General features: G+C 48.8%; 1 protein-coding gene across 1 annotated transcript in view; it reads right to left on the bottom strand.

The window, feature by feature from the left end:
• CEMIP (cell migration inducing hyaluronidase 1) overlaps positions 1 to 17689 on the bottom strand; it is a 158224-nt gene that overhangs the window by 55879 nt on the left and 84656 nt on the right. The window contains exons 2-9 of the mRNA XM_061181725.1: positions 14725 to 14834; positions 10506 to 10652; positions 9856 to 9994; positions 8896 to 9132; positions 5557 to 5736; positions 3086 to 3156; positions 2216 to 2311; positions 1491 to 1612 (exon numbers count right to left, since the gene is read on the bottom strand). Of these exons, the coding sequence (XP_061037708.1) occupies positions 1491 to 1612; positions 2216 to 2311; positions 3086 to 3156; positions 5557 to 5736; positions 8896 to 9132; positions 9856 to 9994; positions 10506 to 10652; positions 14725 to 14818 (1086 nt within the window). The 5' untranslated portion in view covers positions 14819 to 14834. The remainder of the gene's footprint in view (positions 1 to 1490; positions 1613 to 2215; positions 2312 to 3085; positions 3157 to 5556; positions 5737 to 8895; positions 9133 to 9855; positions 9995 to 10505; positions 10653 to 14724; positions 14835 to 17689) is intronic.

Below are 17689 nucleotides of genomic sequence, written 5' to 3'. Positions count from 1 at the left end.
CTTTAGTAAAGTTTCATTCACTGTGTTAGCCTGGGATTAGTTGTGCTTTGACGCTCTCAGGGTAGAGCCCGTATCTGTGCTGGGAGCAAAGTTACTGAGAGCTGGAAATGCCTAAGGAAAGCTATTTTCCTAGCATGGAGAAGTGGTCTTCTAAACTACAGTGATCTGGAGCCAGGCAGCTGGCAGGGCAAACACCAGGAGGGATTTGCAGAGCATGGAAGCATTCCTCGAGGATTTCCAGAAATACTTGGGGAGGGAGTGCTGGTACAAGACTGGACTTCCTGTAGCCAAGTGAACTGGAGGAAAAAAATGATGGCTCTTTCAGAATTAGAGCTGGAACATTCAGGGTTGCAAGAGAAAATTAAAATTAAATCTGGGAAGTATGTGCTTTGGGGGAGTCAGCACTTTTTGATTCTGTTGGACCCAAGAAGAGTCTCCAACGTGTAACTGAATCTGGGTAAATCCTTCTCAGTAACGTTGGAGCCATGTGAACGGAAAGCCTTAGCCAAACAATGAGAAAGGTTTCCCTGGCCTTTGCTAACTGCAGAACAGAGTGTCCTCTCTCGGAAAAGTGGTCCTTTGTCCCACAGCCCCTCTACGATGCAAGGCAGAGGGCAGAAGTCCTGCCTCAGGGTGGGGGTCAGGGGGTGGAGGGGTGGAAGCAGTCAGATGACCTGGGACCTGCGGTTAGATAATCTGAAAGAAGGTGGTGTACAAATGTTGCTATTTGTATTGGCTGAAAGAGGATACAATGGGCAGGGATGGTCGTTCTCAAATGACTCCTAATTCTCTATCAAACAGTTAAGTGGCCCCAAACCTTGTTTTGGAAGAAGACCAGGCATAAGGAAATAAACTCCATTTCCTTGCCCATGTGTCTGTCTTTCTTATGGTCCTTTGAGCTCGGAAGCTCACCAGCTGAGCCACTGAATCGTGAGGGCGGCCTATTCACCCCACACTTTCATGATGGAGCCAGCTGAGAAAGTCTAGGTCCCCTATGGACAGAGTTAACTCCAAGTGAAGATCCCGAGCAAACACCGTCCGTTCTGCAAACGCCGGCTTTCATTAACTGAGTGGAGAACAAGGCTGCAGGTGTTCTCCACCTGGGCCAGGCTCAGCCTGCACCCAAGTCCCGGCCAGATCCTGTGCACTCGAGGCCCCGAAGGAGACCAACGGAGCAGTGAAGCTGAGTAGGGCAAACCCAACCCCACGCTGGGCACCCTCAGCTGTGGCTGAAGAAGCAGTTGGGGAGAAGGAAAAGGAACTCAGCAGTAGGACCCAGGAGAGAATTTGAGGCCTTACTTTGAAACTCACTGGTGGGGAGGCCTGGAGCAGATACATAGCTTCCACGTCAGTCTCTAAAATGAGAACGGTCCTCTCTGGCTTTACCAACGTCACAGGAGGGCCGTGAGACTCACACCACTCAAATGGCACGAAAGCCTGTGATCTACAGAGTCTTCTTCAAGACAAAGCCTTTATAACTATTTGGTTACCTGTATATCAATGGGGCGATTGCAGATTTTCCCTGGGTGAGTGGCCCGGAGGTCTGAAATTTTCTCCCCACCTTTAGTGTAAGACACTTGGTCATGTTCAAACCACTCCGTCCATTCCACATCTGGGAAGAAAGGAAAGAGCAGAGTCAGAAGAGCAGGGCGCAGGAGAGCCAGCCACACTCGGTGTAGCCCCCAAGCAGCCTCGGCACAATGGGAATTGAATACCATCTGTCCAGGTTCTCACCAGGCTGGGTACCAGAGGCTTCTAAAGCATCTGTCAACTTCCCCCACCTCTCCCACCTTTCTATTAAAAGTGCCTCTTATTGACTATCTTATTTTATAAAAGCAATAGATATTCTTCACTACTGCCAAAAGGAGAAAGATGAAATCCACCCATGAACCCATTATCCGAGGATGGCAGTGAGGATTGCTGCTTTCCATGCCCCCGTCCCCGTGTGTGTGGGCTCCTTGAGGGCCGGTTCCTACTCCTCCTGTGTTCTCTGTTCATCGCCTGGCACAGAAGACGTATTCCCTGAGAGAAAACATCCCTCTGGGCTATTCACCACGGAGCCTTGATTAATTAAAGACAGCTCTCAGTTGCAAACTAAGTCGACACTGCCACAGTCAAGTGGTCTTTATTGGTGCAAAAGAAAAGTCCTCGTTCTGCAAAGCCCTGGCCTTTTAGCCCCCTGTGAAATTTTACCAAGGTGTCCCAAACTCCTCACCTTGAACCCACTCGCTGGATGAAGAGACATTGAAAAGCTCGCCATGCTCCGTCCGGAAGAGTTTGAATACCCGGGCAGCAGCTGAGCCATGGTGTCCTGTCAAAGAGGAGATCAGAGGCGTCAGCAACCAGACCGACCCCCAAATTCAGAAGGATGTGATGCTAATGCAGAGAAAGCCCCCTACACACATGGATCTTGAGTCATTTTGTTAAAAAAAAAAAGTTTCAGGCCAATCTTTCCAGAGCAGATTATTTATTGTCCCTTCTTTTGCTTCAGTTTTGCAAGCTTAACTGCAGTGTTCCAACAACGCTATACTTTGGAACTCCATCGTTTCTCATGTGAATTCCTCTCTAGGATTGGAACCGGCAGTACCTTCCGAAACCTTCCCTGGGCAGAGGAGGCTGGTGCTATGTGCTAACAGCCCATCCAAAGCATCTTTTTTTTTTTTTTTGGCCACACCGTAAGGCTTGTGGGATCTCAGTTCCCCGACCAGGGATCGAACCCCGGCCCTCGGCAGTGAAAGCGTGGAGTCCTAACAACTGGACCGCCAGGGAATTTCCCCAAGCGTCTTTTTAGCTCAAAATATTACCCTTGCTGGTTCTGTCCCCGTTCTCATCTTTCCTGTGTCACTTGTTTTGGATTAAACCAATGACAATTTCTTTGCAAATGTAAATATTATCTTAGCGATTGGCCTTAAATCAGTATGGACTTTTGCCACTCATGTAACTTGGCCATTAAGCAGCTAGTCACTCAACAGGGTGTTGGGTGGTGGATCAGCCATGTTCTGAGGGTGGAGGGTGGTTCAAAAAGCCCCTGAGTCTCTTGGTCAGAGAGACACTGGAGGGAATTTGGCCTCTCGCCATTTATTACCGTGATACTCAATGTGGTCTTCAACAGAAGAAGAGGGATTTCCTTTCACAGTTAGGAAACTCCAAGGGTGTCTGAAAAAAAAAAACAACAAAAAAGTTCTTCACACGTCTGAGCCTGTACTGGAGGTTGAGTTGATGCAGAGTGTCACACAGAGGCTGTTTGGGGAAATTAGTTTCCAGGCTGGGCTTCCCTTTCTCCAGAAGAAAAAGAGCCTTTCTCTGTAAGCCCTGGCCTTCCGAACCACTCGGCTGGCCTGATGTTTGTGGACCGTGAACCTCTGCAACTCCATGCTGGCAGTCGACAGGGTATGAATCACAAATAACAAACAAGCCCACAGACCTACGTACCACCTGCCAGGTTCAATTAGGTTCTGAAGCAAGTGCTCTGATTCCTTTAGGAAAACAAGGAAACATGCTCCAAGGGAGAAAGGTTATTTCTCTCATGAGTTAATCTCGAGGAAAATGCCACAGGCAGATGTGACTGAGTACCCAGGAATCGGCATTGGGCCTTGGGAAGGAAAGAAATACCTCTTCTTCCTAATGAGAAGCAAAGGAGAAGAAGAAGGGGTACCATTTTGGAAAGTTATACACTCCTCTTTTCTCCATTGAAGCGTGCACTGCTCTAGTGTGGGAAGGTTTTCTTATCCATTTTTGTCTTCCCCCTAATACCTAACCCAGCCTCTCGCTTACTGTGAGATGTCAGTAGGTCTTGGCCCTCAATAACTTTGATTATTTTTGTTTTGATCTCTTATCTTGGAAAGTAAATCTTCACTGAGGTCGGGGATTTGACTGTGTCACCCTTGCTTAAAATCTTTCAGTGCCTACCCATTTGCATAAAAATCAAGCTCCTTGGCCCAAAGCAAGAGGCCCTCCTGTGCCCACCTTGGCAGCTTCATCTCTCACCCCTCCTGTTCTTGTACTTTCACGCCCCGTCATCAATTCCCATTTAATATCTGCCTCCCGGCGAGAGCTCAGTACTTCCCGAGACAGGTCAGAACTTCCCATGAGAGCTCAGTACAGCTAGTCCAGCCCTAGTGCCTTATGCCAATATTTGCCCTTCCTGGGTGAATGAACCAATGATGGGTCCAAGTCTCAGATCTTCTACTGATTTTAGGTGCTTTGAGTTTGTCATTCAAAGTGGGTCTATACAAATGAAGGGTAAAAATGTAATTCCTGCCTACCTATCTCCTTTACTTACAGAACATAGCACCCATCCTTCCGTGGCTCTTGTTTATAAGGAGAGAATAGTTGCTAACATTTACTGAGTTCTTATTCTGTGCTACACACAGTGGCAAATATTTTGCTCATATTATCACATTTACCCTCCTCCCCAGAGTCCTTTGAGCTGGCTCCTCAAATATCCCATTTTACAGACATAGGAAGCCCGCAAAGAGATGGTGAGTCACTTGTGCAGTCACCTAGCAGGAGGTGCAGCCCAGACTCAGATTCAGGCCAAATCGGATGCTAGCATCTTGGACCTCCTTCTGCTGAGGCCCTACGTAGCCAGTCCCTTTGTGATTCTGCCTCTTATTGGAAATTAACTAACTGGCCTTTTGGCTTATAACACAACGAAATAGCGGCACCCTTGGTTTTTGTTAACAAAGGAGTTTTACAATACTAAAGTGTCACTGTCATCTTTGGCTGCTTGAGTTTCCTGCCCAAACCCTTCCAGAAGGAGCAGCCCATGGGCAGTCAGAAAAAGCACCCTGGAACCCGGAGTCCTGTCCCTGCCCAGGGAACCTCTGCCCAGGCAGTAAAATTGCTTTGCTCAGCGCCCAGAAAAGGCTCTGGCCTGCCCCCAATTTGCCCACAGTCTACAGAGCTGGAGGGAGGTGCATCCCTATCTCCAATAGCCACGGGACAGATGATCTCAACTTTCCACTGAACCGAGATCTGATTCAACATGATTAAAAGGTGTGGCTACTGTGGGGTAAACGGCTTCCTCTTGGTGCCAACAGGTGAGCATGCCAAAGTCAGGCATGACGTTGCAATCCAAGGCAAACAAAACACGCCCTGGAGCACATCAAAGGGCCCCTTCTGCCGGGGGGCTTGGCTGGGCAGACGCACTTTATATGGTCTCTAAACAGATGTCTGCCAACGCCCTCGGGCATGTTCTGACCCCGTTGCTAAAGAAAGGGAAAATGACCATTAGCTGTACATCTGAGGCACGGCTTTTACACACAGTAGATGCTCAATTAATATTTTGTAAGTGGCCGATTGAATGAATGAGCTCATATGCACAGAGACCTGTGGAGCTGAAGAGTGGAATATGCTTCTAAGGAAAACCAGGCTCCCTTTAAGAACAAGCCTTAACATGTCCAATGCGGATGGATCACGTGTCTGCATCCCCCAGGGTCACCACTGAGGGTGATGTCGCCTGGGGAAACAAGCAGGGAAGTTAGGTAAAGTCCGCCTGGGGTAGCGTGCTTCAGTGTTCTGGAGCCCTGGGGAGGTGGAAGTGATGGGCGATACCTAAATCCAAGGTGTAGGAAGTGTTTGCTGCCCAATTTGGTCATCGCCTTCCTGGCCACGTCGTCCAAGTTTCGAGAGCCTTCATCATTCACGGCAACAGAAAGGATCCTGCCGTCGGGCACTGTGTTTAAATACTGGGCCAGACGTTCACTCTCTTTCTTGGATCTATAGGTGTCAAACCTAAAAAGGGCAGACAGAGGGGATTTTAATAGTCCTAACAGCGGCCCAAAAAGAGAACTCTAAGCACCTACCTGTGGTATGACAACTAACACGCCATCCAAAGATCTCAAGGGCTGTGATTTTTAAAGAAAAAAGCTTTCATTGCAGCAAAAATCGATCATCTCAAACTTAACAAAGATAACCCACCCTCATCCACATACAATAGCTATGAAATATAGATCTCAAAAAACCTATATCACAGGTGACAAGAATTTACAAAGGAAAGACCCAGTTGTGTAATGATCCCAACTCTAAGTATAAAGTGAACTTATTAAGTATAAACATTTTGTAAAATGACAACGGAAATTTTGAAAGAATCTGTCTTAGAACTTCACAAGCAAAATAATTCCAAAACGAGTCTAGAAAAATAAACCAGCATGAATAGCCAAGATTTGGGAAAAGGAAAACAGTGGTGGTACGGGGAGTGGGGGGGAATGTATGGATGCTCCTGAGTCCTCAAACTTGTTTTTAATTGTTCCCATAACCTGGTCTGACCCCACCTAGGCCCCCTCCTTCTCCACTGCCCTGCCCCAGGAATCGTCTGCTATGAGGCTAGTACAGCTCAGGGTCCCATGACCATACGCCATGCCCACTCCTGCCTTCACTCATTCATCCTTACCTTCTCTCCAGCCAATCAAATGCTTACTACCGTTCAAGAGCCGACCTAAGTTCCTGTTTCTCCAGGTAACCTCCAGGTAACCAGGTCTCAGGTGACCACAGCCTGCGTTTCTGTGTGTGTTCAGGGTTTATTACTATCCTTACTCACACACATTCAGCTCTCAGATTCTTGAGCCCACTGACTCATACTTTACCCGAAGGAGGTTAGGAAGGAGCAGGCATCCTGTCTTTGGAACCCCCACATCAGCTATTGGGATAACATCTCGTTATGCACTTCAGTAATGAATTCAACTTCAGGTTGGCTGCTGCAAGTAACCATATTGTACTACTTAAGAAGCAGCGCCATATCCGGAGAAAACCAGAATTCAAAAGGATGCATGCACCCCGATGTTCACTGCAGCACTATTCACAATAGCCAGGACGTGGAAGCAACCTAAATGCCCATCAACAGATGAATGGATAAAGAAGATGTGGTACCGATATACAACAGAATATTACTCAGCCATAAAAAGGAGCAAAATAGTGCCATTTGCAGAGACGTGGATGGACCTAGAGACTGTCATACAGAGTGAAGTAAGTCAGAAAGAGAAAAACAAATATCGTATAATATCACTTACATGTGGAATCTAGAAAAATGGTAGAGATGAACTTATTTGCAAAACAGAAATAGAGTCACAGATGTAGAGGACAAACTTATGGTTACCAAGGGGGGAAGGGGGGTGGTGGGATGAACTGGGAGATTGGGACATATATACACTACTATGTATAAAATAGATAACTAACGAGAACCTGCTGTATAGCATAGGGAACTCTACTCAGTGCTCTGTGGTGACCTAAATGGGAAGGAAATCTAAAAAATTGTGGATATATGTATACCTGTGGCTGATTCGCTTTGCTGCACAGCAGAAACTAACACAACATTGTAAAGCAACTATACTCCAATAAAAATTAATAATAAAAAAAACCAATTGAATATAATATAATAAAATTCAAAACAAAAAAGCAGCAGCACCAAGGAGCCAGAACACAATCGAGAAGACTGTTCTCTCTCCTGTGAAGGCAGAGGCTCTCTGATAGATTTTGTGTCAATCAAGGTCAGCCTGGCTTCATTAACTGTGGTCTGAGGATTGCTCCGTCCCAGGCCAAGCAGGTGGCTGTCAGCCCCCGTGGGGACAATATAGTGGTTTAGGGCCTGAGCAGATCTGGGTTTGAATCGCAGCTCCAACACTCCCCAGCCTTGTGACTCTGAGCAAATTTAGCCTCACCCAACCTCAGTGTTCTCACCTGTATAACAACAGAACCCACCTGACACGGGGTTTATGAAGATTCAGTTATAGATGGCAGATAAAGTGGTTAACACAGGGCTTTGCACAAAGTCCAGTGATCGTATTATTGTTACTAGTATCCACCAGAGGGCAAGGTTGGCTGTCCTGCCTGCTTCTGCCCACCCTGGCCCATATCACAGCTGATTCCCTGCTGCCTTCCTGTGGATGCTCACGGCTCATGCCCTGTTCTTGAGGAGTTCCATATCCCCATCCTCCAGCAGCACCAGGAAAGCTGTGTCTGCTTGCCTACTCCAGCTGTGCCCTTCCTAGTGGATCTTTCTCTCTGAGTGGCCTGGGACAGCCTCTGCAAGGCCAGGGCAAGAGCCCCCGGGAGCCTACAGGACAGGTCAGGCCTCTGCAGAATCTGCCAGCTGATACCTGAGCCAGGGCAAGGGGCAGGGAGCGGGAGACTTGCCCTATCTGCCTCCTAAATATCTCTCAAGTTCATCCACTTCTGTCACCACTGCTTCTACCTGAGTCCTCGCCAGCGACCTTGCTTGCCTTGACCATGTAGAAGCCTCCTAACCACCTCTGCTGGCTTTACTTTTGCCCTCCACAAACAAACCACTCTCTACACAGCAGCCAGTTCTTTTCAATCAGATCGTACCCTTCTTAAAGCCCTTCGGTGGCTTTGCATCCCACTAAGAATAAAACCCACCTCCTCACTGGGCCTCCAAGGTCTCCACACCCGCCCCTGCCTAAAACTCTGGCATTATGGCATCTCATTTCCATCCCTCTGCCCTCCCATATCTCTGCTGGCCCTTCCTCCCTGTGAGAACATCACGCCCTTTCTCACCTCTGGCCCTTTGCACTTGCCGCTCTGTCTTGAAAACTCTTTCCCTGACTCAGCCTTACCCAGCGGTCCTCAGCTCAAATGCCGCTTTCTTGCACTGGCCTTTCCAGACCACATGATGCAAAGTGGTCTCCTCTAGTTACCCTCTACCCTCTCACTATGTCTCTTCCCCATAATTACCGATGATCACAGCCTAAAACTATGCTGTGCTTACATGTGTGTATGTGTGTGCAAACATGCCTGTTCCTGTTCAATTCAGCTTGGATTTCTGTCTGTTTCACTCACTGCTGTGCTCCCAGCACCCTGAGCGGTGTCTGGCTAGGACACATGCTCAGTAAGTGTATGTTGAATGAATGAATGTGTTTACGTGAAGGCAAACCTTACCGGTCAGAATGGATGACTGTCCCTGATTTGGGGTCAATGACATGAACAATGACTCCACGGTGACCCCAGCTCCTTTCAAAAAAATAACCTCCCTCTTCCATGCCACCGGGGTGAAGAGTCTTGTTCAGAAATGTCCAAGAGAGTTTCTTCTGTCCATGCAACTCAAGGGTACCTCCTCTGTCGACGCCGATGTACTTGAGGCCAAAGTAAGGGTCTGGCTGAACGTCTTCATCAGCCCTACAAGAGAGAACAGCTCTCCATGGTTGGCCGACACCTCTCTTTACTGGATGCTAAGCCCAGAGGGGACTGCACTGCTCTTGACTCCCACTGTGGCCACCTTAGACCCAGTTACACCTGGTGATTGCTCAAGGTCAGTAGACATAGCATTGGCAACCAACATTGTCCCACACCAGACCAAAATGAGTCCAACAGGCCAAGCAGAAATACTTATCAATAGTTAACATGTTGGCACTTCTTTCCAGTTCTAAGTATGCTATATTTTGGTCCATATCAGATGTGGGATCACCTGGACCTGGACTGCACACCCTTGTGTATTCTTGGCTACTGATTCTGAGAACTCTCAATTGCTTGAAGAGGGAGCACAGCCAGAGGCAAATACTGCATGGAATTTTTCTTTATCTTGTCCATCATAACCTATTAATAAACATTCACAGAGACTCCCTCAGCCCTGACATGATTAGAAGGCAGCTGAAAGGCTGGCAGGGATTTCTGTAACTTAAGTCTGGACCTGAGCCACAATAAATAAAATGCCTCATGTACTCCTCCAGCTCACCCAAATCACCACTGTCTGTCTCGTTCATGATTACCATCTGGCAGGACCTAATGATAATTCTTTTCTTGCACTAAAGCCTTGCTGTCTTACCTCCCTCTCTTCCATGAAAAACCTCCTTCCCGTCAGATCCAAGAGTATCATGTGACTCATGGAAGCTGTCTACTCACCTTCCATACAAAATGATGCTGAAATTGCCCTGGAAAGGGCAGAGGGCACTCCCAGCATGCAGCTCTCCTCCGTTGTCAATCAGGATGTGCCGGGTACGCAAAACAATTGCCTCATCTTGGTCTTTAATGACTAGCTTTCCTGAAGAGGTAGGAATGGAGTGAGGTTTAGGAAGACAAGTCTTAGTGGTGAGATTACAGCAGAGTCAAGGGCAGACCTCCTAAGCCCCTCATGTCATCCAGGCAGGCAGAGAGGTGTGTCTTTCCAATACTTCTATGCTTGCTGTGCTTACGGTGGTTACCTTTCTCTCTGCCTTGTGATGTGTAAATAATGCCTCCTCGGTTTACTGCTATCGCTGCATGTGCTGCATTCAATGAGCAAGCATCTGAAGGTCAGATAAGCAGGAATGCTCAGAGCACCAATAAGAAGTTTCCTCTATAAATGCTTCTTTCACTAAGATTGGACCTCTGACAAGCCATTCCTAAGTGCTCAAAGCTGATGGTTATCTCAAACAACCAGATGCTCTGACGTGAACCCAAAGCATGTGACATTTGTTCTGTCCATCTACAGTTATGGCAACCTGCATCCCATCTGCTAGGCTCTGAGGCAGCGGACCAGAGAGAGATGGGGCAGGGGAGGAAGATTGGCTTACCTCCCTCTGAGATGCGGATGGAATGGACCGTGGCAGAAGAGATGAGCAGCAGTGTTCTGCCCTGGCCTATGTGCACGTAGTAGTCTGGGTCATGGCCAGGATTCCAGGGCTGCAGCTCAGGCCACTGATCAGGGCACTCAGCCGCCACTGCCAAGGACAGAGAGATGTCACTGCTACCACCCACCAACCTCCCCAAGCAAGGACTGCCACAGACCACGAGCAGGGTGGGGTGGGGAGTCTATCATGAATTTTCATGGCCCTTGCCTTCTCCCTACTAGAGCTCAAAGCAGGGCCCTAGAAAACAAAGAGAACCCCTGACATAGGAGCCAGGAGGCCTGGGATTTAGTCGAATGCCCTTCATTAGTTCATCCTTTATCTGTGAACAAGTCACTTCCCTCTTCTGGACTCAGTTTTTCCCTTTATAGAATGAAGGGTAGACCAGATGACTCCTCAAGACATTCCAAGATCTAAAGTTAGGCAATGATTTACCCAGATTACTTGTATTCCAAGGCATCCTTTCCCCTGGAAAGCATTGTTTAAAAAGTTGACAAAGCCTTTTCCCCTTCTGCCTGAGAATTTGACTTTCAGTTAATTTTCTCTGTTTCCCTGGAAACCTGAGAAAGATGGTATTCTATAAAGCATGTTACCAAGCAACATCTTATAACAAAAGTCACCCCTGATTAGTAAATGGCATCTGAACTGGGAGGAACTATACAAAATTTATAATGATCCTGGTGGAGATGTCTTGCTTGGAGGCTTCCCTGAGTGCAGGGACTCTCGTAATTGGGCAAATCCCACGCAGCAGCTCTGAAAGTTACATCTATGGAGTTGCTATAAGAGATACTGGCTCTGACGGGGCAATCCCTACACCTGTCCAATGACAGTCTTGTTTCCTCTCACCTAAGGAGCTGTCTCACCTGGGGAACAAAAGAAGATAGCTTCTGGAGGCTTGTAGAATGCTTCCAAGACCACTCTCACGGAAGAGAAACGCCTGACGCTGCTCTGATGGTGGGCGGTATTTCTGTCCTAGGCCCTTTGAAGTTATCCTGATGCCAAGCATGGCCTGTGGTAGCCTCATGAGTCTGAATGTTTAGTTGAACTCAAAGCCCCCATGGTGGGTGTTGCAGACTTCTCCCCGATGCAAATAGAAGCACCGGGAAGAGTCTCTCCTCCTATGGCTAAGAAGGCTCTGTACCCCAGTGGGGTACCATGTATGGTGAACAGAGGAGGACTGTCTCAGAAATTGGGAAAATCTCCCTGGACAGCAGGGAAAAACCCAGAGGGAAAGCAACAGGAAGAGGCAACGGGCAAAACAAAATGAGAATGGCTTGCCTCAGAGATGGAGCCCCAATGCCCACCTTTTTTTTCTCTCACTAGAAAGTTGTGAGCAAGCATGAAATAGTAGATTTTTAAATAACTGGAGCGGGATGGAGGAGAAGGAAGGTGAGGTGTAGTAAACCCACGGCAGGGACAAGGTTTCAGATGGTGAAGACCCTGGGGAAGGTACTGGAAGGAATGGATGCAAATTCCACCCTTGGGCACCGAGCAAGGGCCACTAAGGGAAGCCATGTCTCTTGAGCCAGGTGGGTGCAGTGGACAATATCCATGACATTGGGTGGGACCCCAGAAGGAATTCTGGCTTCAGTGCAATTACTAGCATGTCACTTCTCAATGTGACTTGATTTCGATGCAGCTGTCTTTAGGGTAAGATCCCATGTTTATATATTTCAAGAGAACTGGAAGGGCGCTGCTCCTTTATCTACTCAGCATTGCCAGATGTGGACTCCGGAAGCCCACATCACATCATCGTCCTGGCCCATCTGAAAGCAGCGGCTGGCCCTTCTCTTCTCTGCAAGGCACAGTGCAGGCACTTGGTGCATGTTTCCTGAGTCTCACTCCCCACCCTCCCCTCCCCTGCTCCATAACATCCTCCTTTATGCCCCATCTGCCTCACTGTCAGCCCTAACTCAGGTTTTGGATCTTTTTCATTAAGAAGAGAATTTCATATTTTTTTGGAGTTTTGCTAAAGCAGCTCTTCCAAGATTCTGTAAACCCCATGGGACTCAAATAGTGGCAAAACAATGAAAAAATGTGGCATGTACTCATCCGTGGTTTTTCATTTTAATGTAAGAGCAGGGTTGCCAGCAAGCTGCCAGGATGGGCCGAGGTAGGGGCGGGGGCTGGGGGCCTCTGCCTGGGCACTCAGTAGCCAAGGATGATCACAAGGGCTCTGGAGCCTCCATCCAGCTGAGGGACTTCTGAGGGCCAATGCCGAACCCTGGGTTTGCCTTCAGATGGGTCAAGCACTTGGCTGGCTTTCAGCAGAGGTCAATCAGAGGCCCTGGGCTGCCCTCCACCTAGTTCTGGACCTGGAGTGTCTGTTTCCAAGGTGGTGACTCCTCAGCCATGCGGGGAACGCATGTGGTGACTGGCGAGCCCAGTGATCCAGGCGTGGAGCCATGAGCGTGCCGAGAAGGAATCGTTCCAACTCCACGGGACAAAGCCCAGGGTCTCACCGCCCACATCTCCTAGGAGAATCCCAACTGCTCCTTTATTCTCCAACTGCACGCGTTTGCGTCAGTCTTTGCATCTGGATGTGGAGGCGGTCAGCCTGACACTTGTAGGCTCTCCTGTCATCAGGAGCACAATTCCCAGAGCTCCAGCAGCTCTGACCCCACAGCATAAGCACCGCTGTTACAAGACTGGCCGTGGATGAATGCCCCTTCGCTGGAGCTGGAGATTTTGCTCTTGGTAAAAGTTGGTTTCAGTGGCTCTTCATTTGTAGGAATCAGTGAGTAGCTGGCAACGGTCAAGGTCTTTGCTGAGATATCACCACAGCAGCCACCCTTCCCAGGAGGGGCTGCAGGAAGTGGGATTCAGAGTGGATGTAAGCCCTACGTGGAGCATGAATGGCAGGGGGTTGGCTTCTGCCTCCCTCTGATGTCAGAGAAAAGCAAGGACCAGAGGGAACCAAAGGCACAGCCTCCTTTCCAAATGGTTTATAGTCAAACAGAAGAGAGAGACCCAGGATGTAAGAGGAAATACCCAGAGACCTCCCCAAGGCCGCGAGGTGATTCACCTTAAAAGAGAACCCTAAACCCAGTTCCTGGCACAGGGTCAGTGCCCCCTTGGTGGTTATTAATTGAATAAATGATGGAAGGACTAAATGAATGAATTCAGGTAATATTGACAATTGTTGCATTGAGAGTGAAAATATTGCTTGCTTGCTATGTCCCCTAAGGACCAAAAAGATTCTACAAGGAATCACATTGAAGGGATTTCACTAGTTATGATTAGAGATGACTTCCTTGCACCAGTGGGTTGAGAAAAACAAGACATAATACAATGTAAGGTCCTTTATTCTTATTGTAGAAAAGCATTCAGCTCAAGTGATAATAATAGCATTTTTAAAAAAGCAATCCATGGTGATGGTATTATTACTCAACCTCTATTCAAAATTTTTAAATTGTCCCCATCTCTCAACTTCTACCCCAAGCTTGGTTTATTTGATTGCTTTTTTTGTAGCCCACACAAACTTGCCTTGTGCTTCTGGATTTTAATTCAAAAATCACTGAAAGAAAAAGTTGACGATATTGAGATCAGAAAAACAGATCTAAACCTCACCTAGAGCATCATGGCTAACAAGGTACTTTAATGCACCCAGATCTTATGATGGCAAAGCAGGAAGAGAACACTGAGGTCAGGTGGCTCGGAGGCGGCAGGCTGGCTGGCAGATATGTGTTTTTTGCTCTGCTCCACCACCACCCTGAGTGTTTGGTAAAATTTCAGTTGGTTGCCATCCTTTAACAAGTAGAGAGTTTTTACATGAAAGTCTAGATTTCTGACTTCTCTTAAAAATTCAATAGGTCTTGCAACAGGGGCCCCGCCTCCCCATGTGGCAGCAATTGGCCGGGACTGAGAAGTGGGTGTCCCTGAAGAGGGGCCTGAACTCCCCAGGTGACCACATCTCTACCTGGCCAGCTTCACTGCTTTGTGTCATGTGCCTGGTTCCTGTAGACACTGAGTTTGTAACCCCTGAGCCTAGTCTAACCCCCTCATTTTGTGGATGACGAAACTGAAGACCAGGATAAGACTTGCCCAGGATCAACGAGTTAGCAGGGGCAGGCCAGAGCCCAGCCACCCTGACCCCACCCTGCGGCTCCTTCTCCTGGCCTTCCTCGTTGAGATGCAGAGGTCCAACTGCTCTGCAGTGGCTCACCTGTGGATGTGGCACCAGGAAAGCGGGCCAGGACGAACCAGCCGATTGTCAGCATCACCTTAAAGGAGACGTCCAGACTGTGAGCAGCTCTCATTCTGGCAGAGCGCTCCCTGAAATAAACAGGCACACTGAGTCAGACCTGCAGCCTCCCCAGGCTGGAGTCGGTGTGTGGGGCAGACACACACACAGAGACAGGGCCACACGCACACACAGAGGCTGTGCCAGTATGAGCATACTCCAGTCGGCCAGTGCAAAGTCCTCAGCTGCCATGACTCAGGGCTGGGCAGATCAGGGCATGACAGCCCTATCACTGTCCCATCTGTGTCCTGCAGCTCAGAGACCCGGTGATGGATGGGATTTCATCCTTGGCGCGCGAGCTCACTACCCTCCAGAATGAAGGGGTTTTTTTCCCTTAAGTTAAAAAACAGAGAAAAACAAAAAATATTCCCACTGAACATGAGCTGGAAAATAGATGCCACCAACTTGCTGTGTGATCTCAGCTGATTTGATTAACCTCTCTGGGCTTCAGTTTCCTAATCTGAAAAATGAGGATGTGGACTAGCTGATTTCTAATGTCAGTCTGTGCTTCTAAAACAAGTCTTGATGATAATATTGAGATCCTAAATATGATGCCTGTGTGTTATAAACCCTTCTAATATTACCCATCCAAGAGGGAGGCAGGGCAGAGATAGCTAATTGTCCCCTAATATCCATTTTTCCCTGGAAAAGAACCCCTGGGTTTTTATCTGGGCACACAGCCACCTAGAATAAAGGCTACCTTCTCCAGTCTCTCTTACGTTAGTTGTGGTCTTGCAATTAAGTTCTGGCCGATATAGCAAAAGTACAGTGTGTGAATTCCAGGATATGTCTTTAGGGAAAGCAGGAAGACTTTCTTCCCTCTTTCCTGCTGGCTGGAATATGGATATGATGCCTGGATCTTCAGCAGCTATCTTTGGCCATGTAATGGGAGCCATGTGCTGAAGATGGCAACACAGAGAGTAAGAACCTAGGCTCTGACCCTGTGGAGAACTGAAACAGCCCTAGACTGTGGATTTATTTTTATGTGTGACGGAATTAAATTAATTTTATTACATTTCTATTTTATGAAAGCCACTTTTTCCCCCCTTGTACTCAGACAGAAGGTGAATACGGGAACCTGTCTAGATAAACCTCAAGAAAGGAACTTTAAAAAAAAGATGCCCAATTCCCCTTTCATAATATAACGTCTTTGGAGAAACATCTCTGTCTCCAAGTCCTGTGTGCCGCACAAGAGTGCTTAGGCGGGGCTTGGGGAGCGGCCAGCTCCAGCTTCCATGCCCACATCCCCAGGTCCTCCCCAGAGCATGACTGTAGTCATGCCTGGAAACAAACAGATATTCTCCCACACTGAGAAAGGGGCCAAATGTCTCTCATCCCACACAGGCTCCTCCCTTTGAACGAGCTCAGGGACAAATCTGATCATTCCTGACTTTTCAGCTCCTGGTGAAGCACTTTATGCGAGCTCGGCAAGAGGGTCTGAAACAGAGCACCCTGGCCCTGTGCCTGGTCCTTCCCGCACAGGTGCGCCGGGGAGGCCGGGGGAGGGAGGAAACCATACTCTCAGCGTCAATGCCCGCAGTGTCCTCCTGGCGGGCACCCTGCCTGGCCCTGGCCTGATATGCCGAGAACAACAGGACCCATTCTAGTCGCCTCTGCAGGGCCGCTGAAGTCAGGCGTCACAGCATCTGGGAATGGCGCCTTTCCCATGGCCCCCAGAAGAGGAGTGTCTGCTTTCACGCTCTTTGCAATAAAAAGAAGGGGACACCAGGACAGGAGTGCTCTGTGGTCCTCGGGGAAAGCCAGAGCCCAGCTCTCGAGTCTCCATCCGTTTAGAAAAACCAAAGGTAGTTTGCTCTTTGCTGCTGAGAAGCCCCAAATCATCCTGGGGCTCCATGAATAGAACCTGAACTTTGAGCCGTGAGCTGGCAGAGGAATGTGGCCGGCACCCAGGGTGGAGGTACCCGGGTGCGGGGGGCAATCTGGGTGCGGGCACCCCTCCTGCCTTAATTGCCGGGTGACCCTCATCCAGACATTCCCTTCTCTGGGCCTCGACTTCCTGTGTGCAGAGTGGAAGGCTGGGGTACAGGGAATTTGTGGCCCTGACATCTTCTGACCATTTCAGAGACAAAAAAGTAATCACTTTCGGGATGGATGTAAAAACAATTCCCCCCGGCAGGATAATGCTCAAAACCTCTTTTCCCCAACATTCAAGAGAGAGACCTGCTGTATCTGAGTGCCACTGGATACAGAGATGTCCCCCTGCTCCAAAGAGGTCGCGACCCCACATTGCTGGGGGTGGTCCTCCGTGAGTGGCTTCCAGGGCCTGAGTACAGAAACCTGGAGAAACATTCTGTTGCTGTGAATCCCAAAGCTTCTCAAATTTCACTTGGGAATTCTTCACCAAGAGAGGACAGCTTTCTCAGCTGGCCACTAAAAGCTCTCTGGCAACACAAGTTAGGATTCAGCTTCTCCAGCTGGCAACATACAGTCTTGAAAGGGTGCCCAGCTGCTGAAGGCCTGCGAGGAGTGCACGGTTGGCTAACAACGCTAGAAGGCTCCGCAGGAAGCTGTTGGCTGGAGGCTGGCTGAAGGCTGCCCTTGCTGGGTCCCAATGGTCCTGAGCTGGCCTCTTCCTTACAGGGTGCGGTGAACCCCTTTGGCAGAGCCATTTGGAAGAGGAAGGGCCGGCACTCCGGGATACTCCACAAGGCTTCACAAGAACAAGCTAAAGTTCTCCAGAAGCTCAGCATCTTCCCGTCCAGCTGCAGCTCCATGCCGTGTTTGCCAGGCCTCACAGGGGCGCAGAGGGGCAGGAGCAAAAGCAGGGACAAGAGGCGTCGCCTGCTACCCTCTGTCTCTGTGTCTCCTCGCTGCTGCCATCACACACCAGGGGCTGGGGCTTTGCTCTTCCTTCAGCTGCCCTGCG

The sequence above is a fragment of the Eubalaena glacialis genome, chromosome 2 (genome assembly GCF_028564815.1).
Source record: "Eubalaena glacialis isolate mEubGla1 chromosome 2, mEubGla1.1.hap2.+ XY, whole genome shotgun sequence".
Taxonomy (NCBI): Eukaryota; Metazoa; Chordata; class Mammalia; order Artiodactyla; family Balaenidae; genus Eubalaena; species Eubalaena glacialis.
This window is presented reverse-complemented; position numbering and strand designations above follow the sequence as displayed.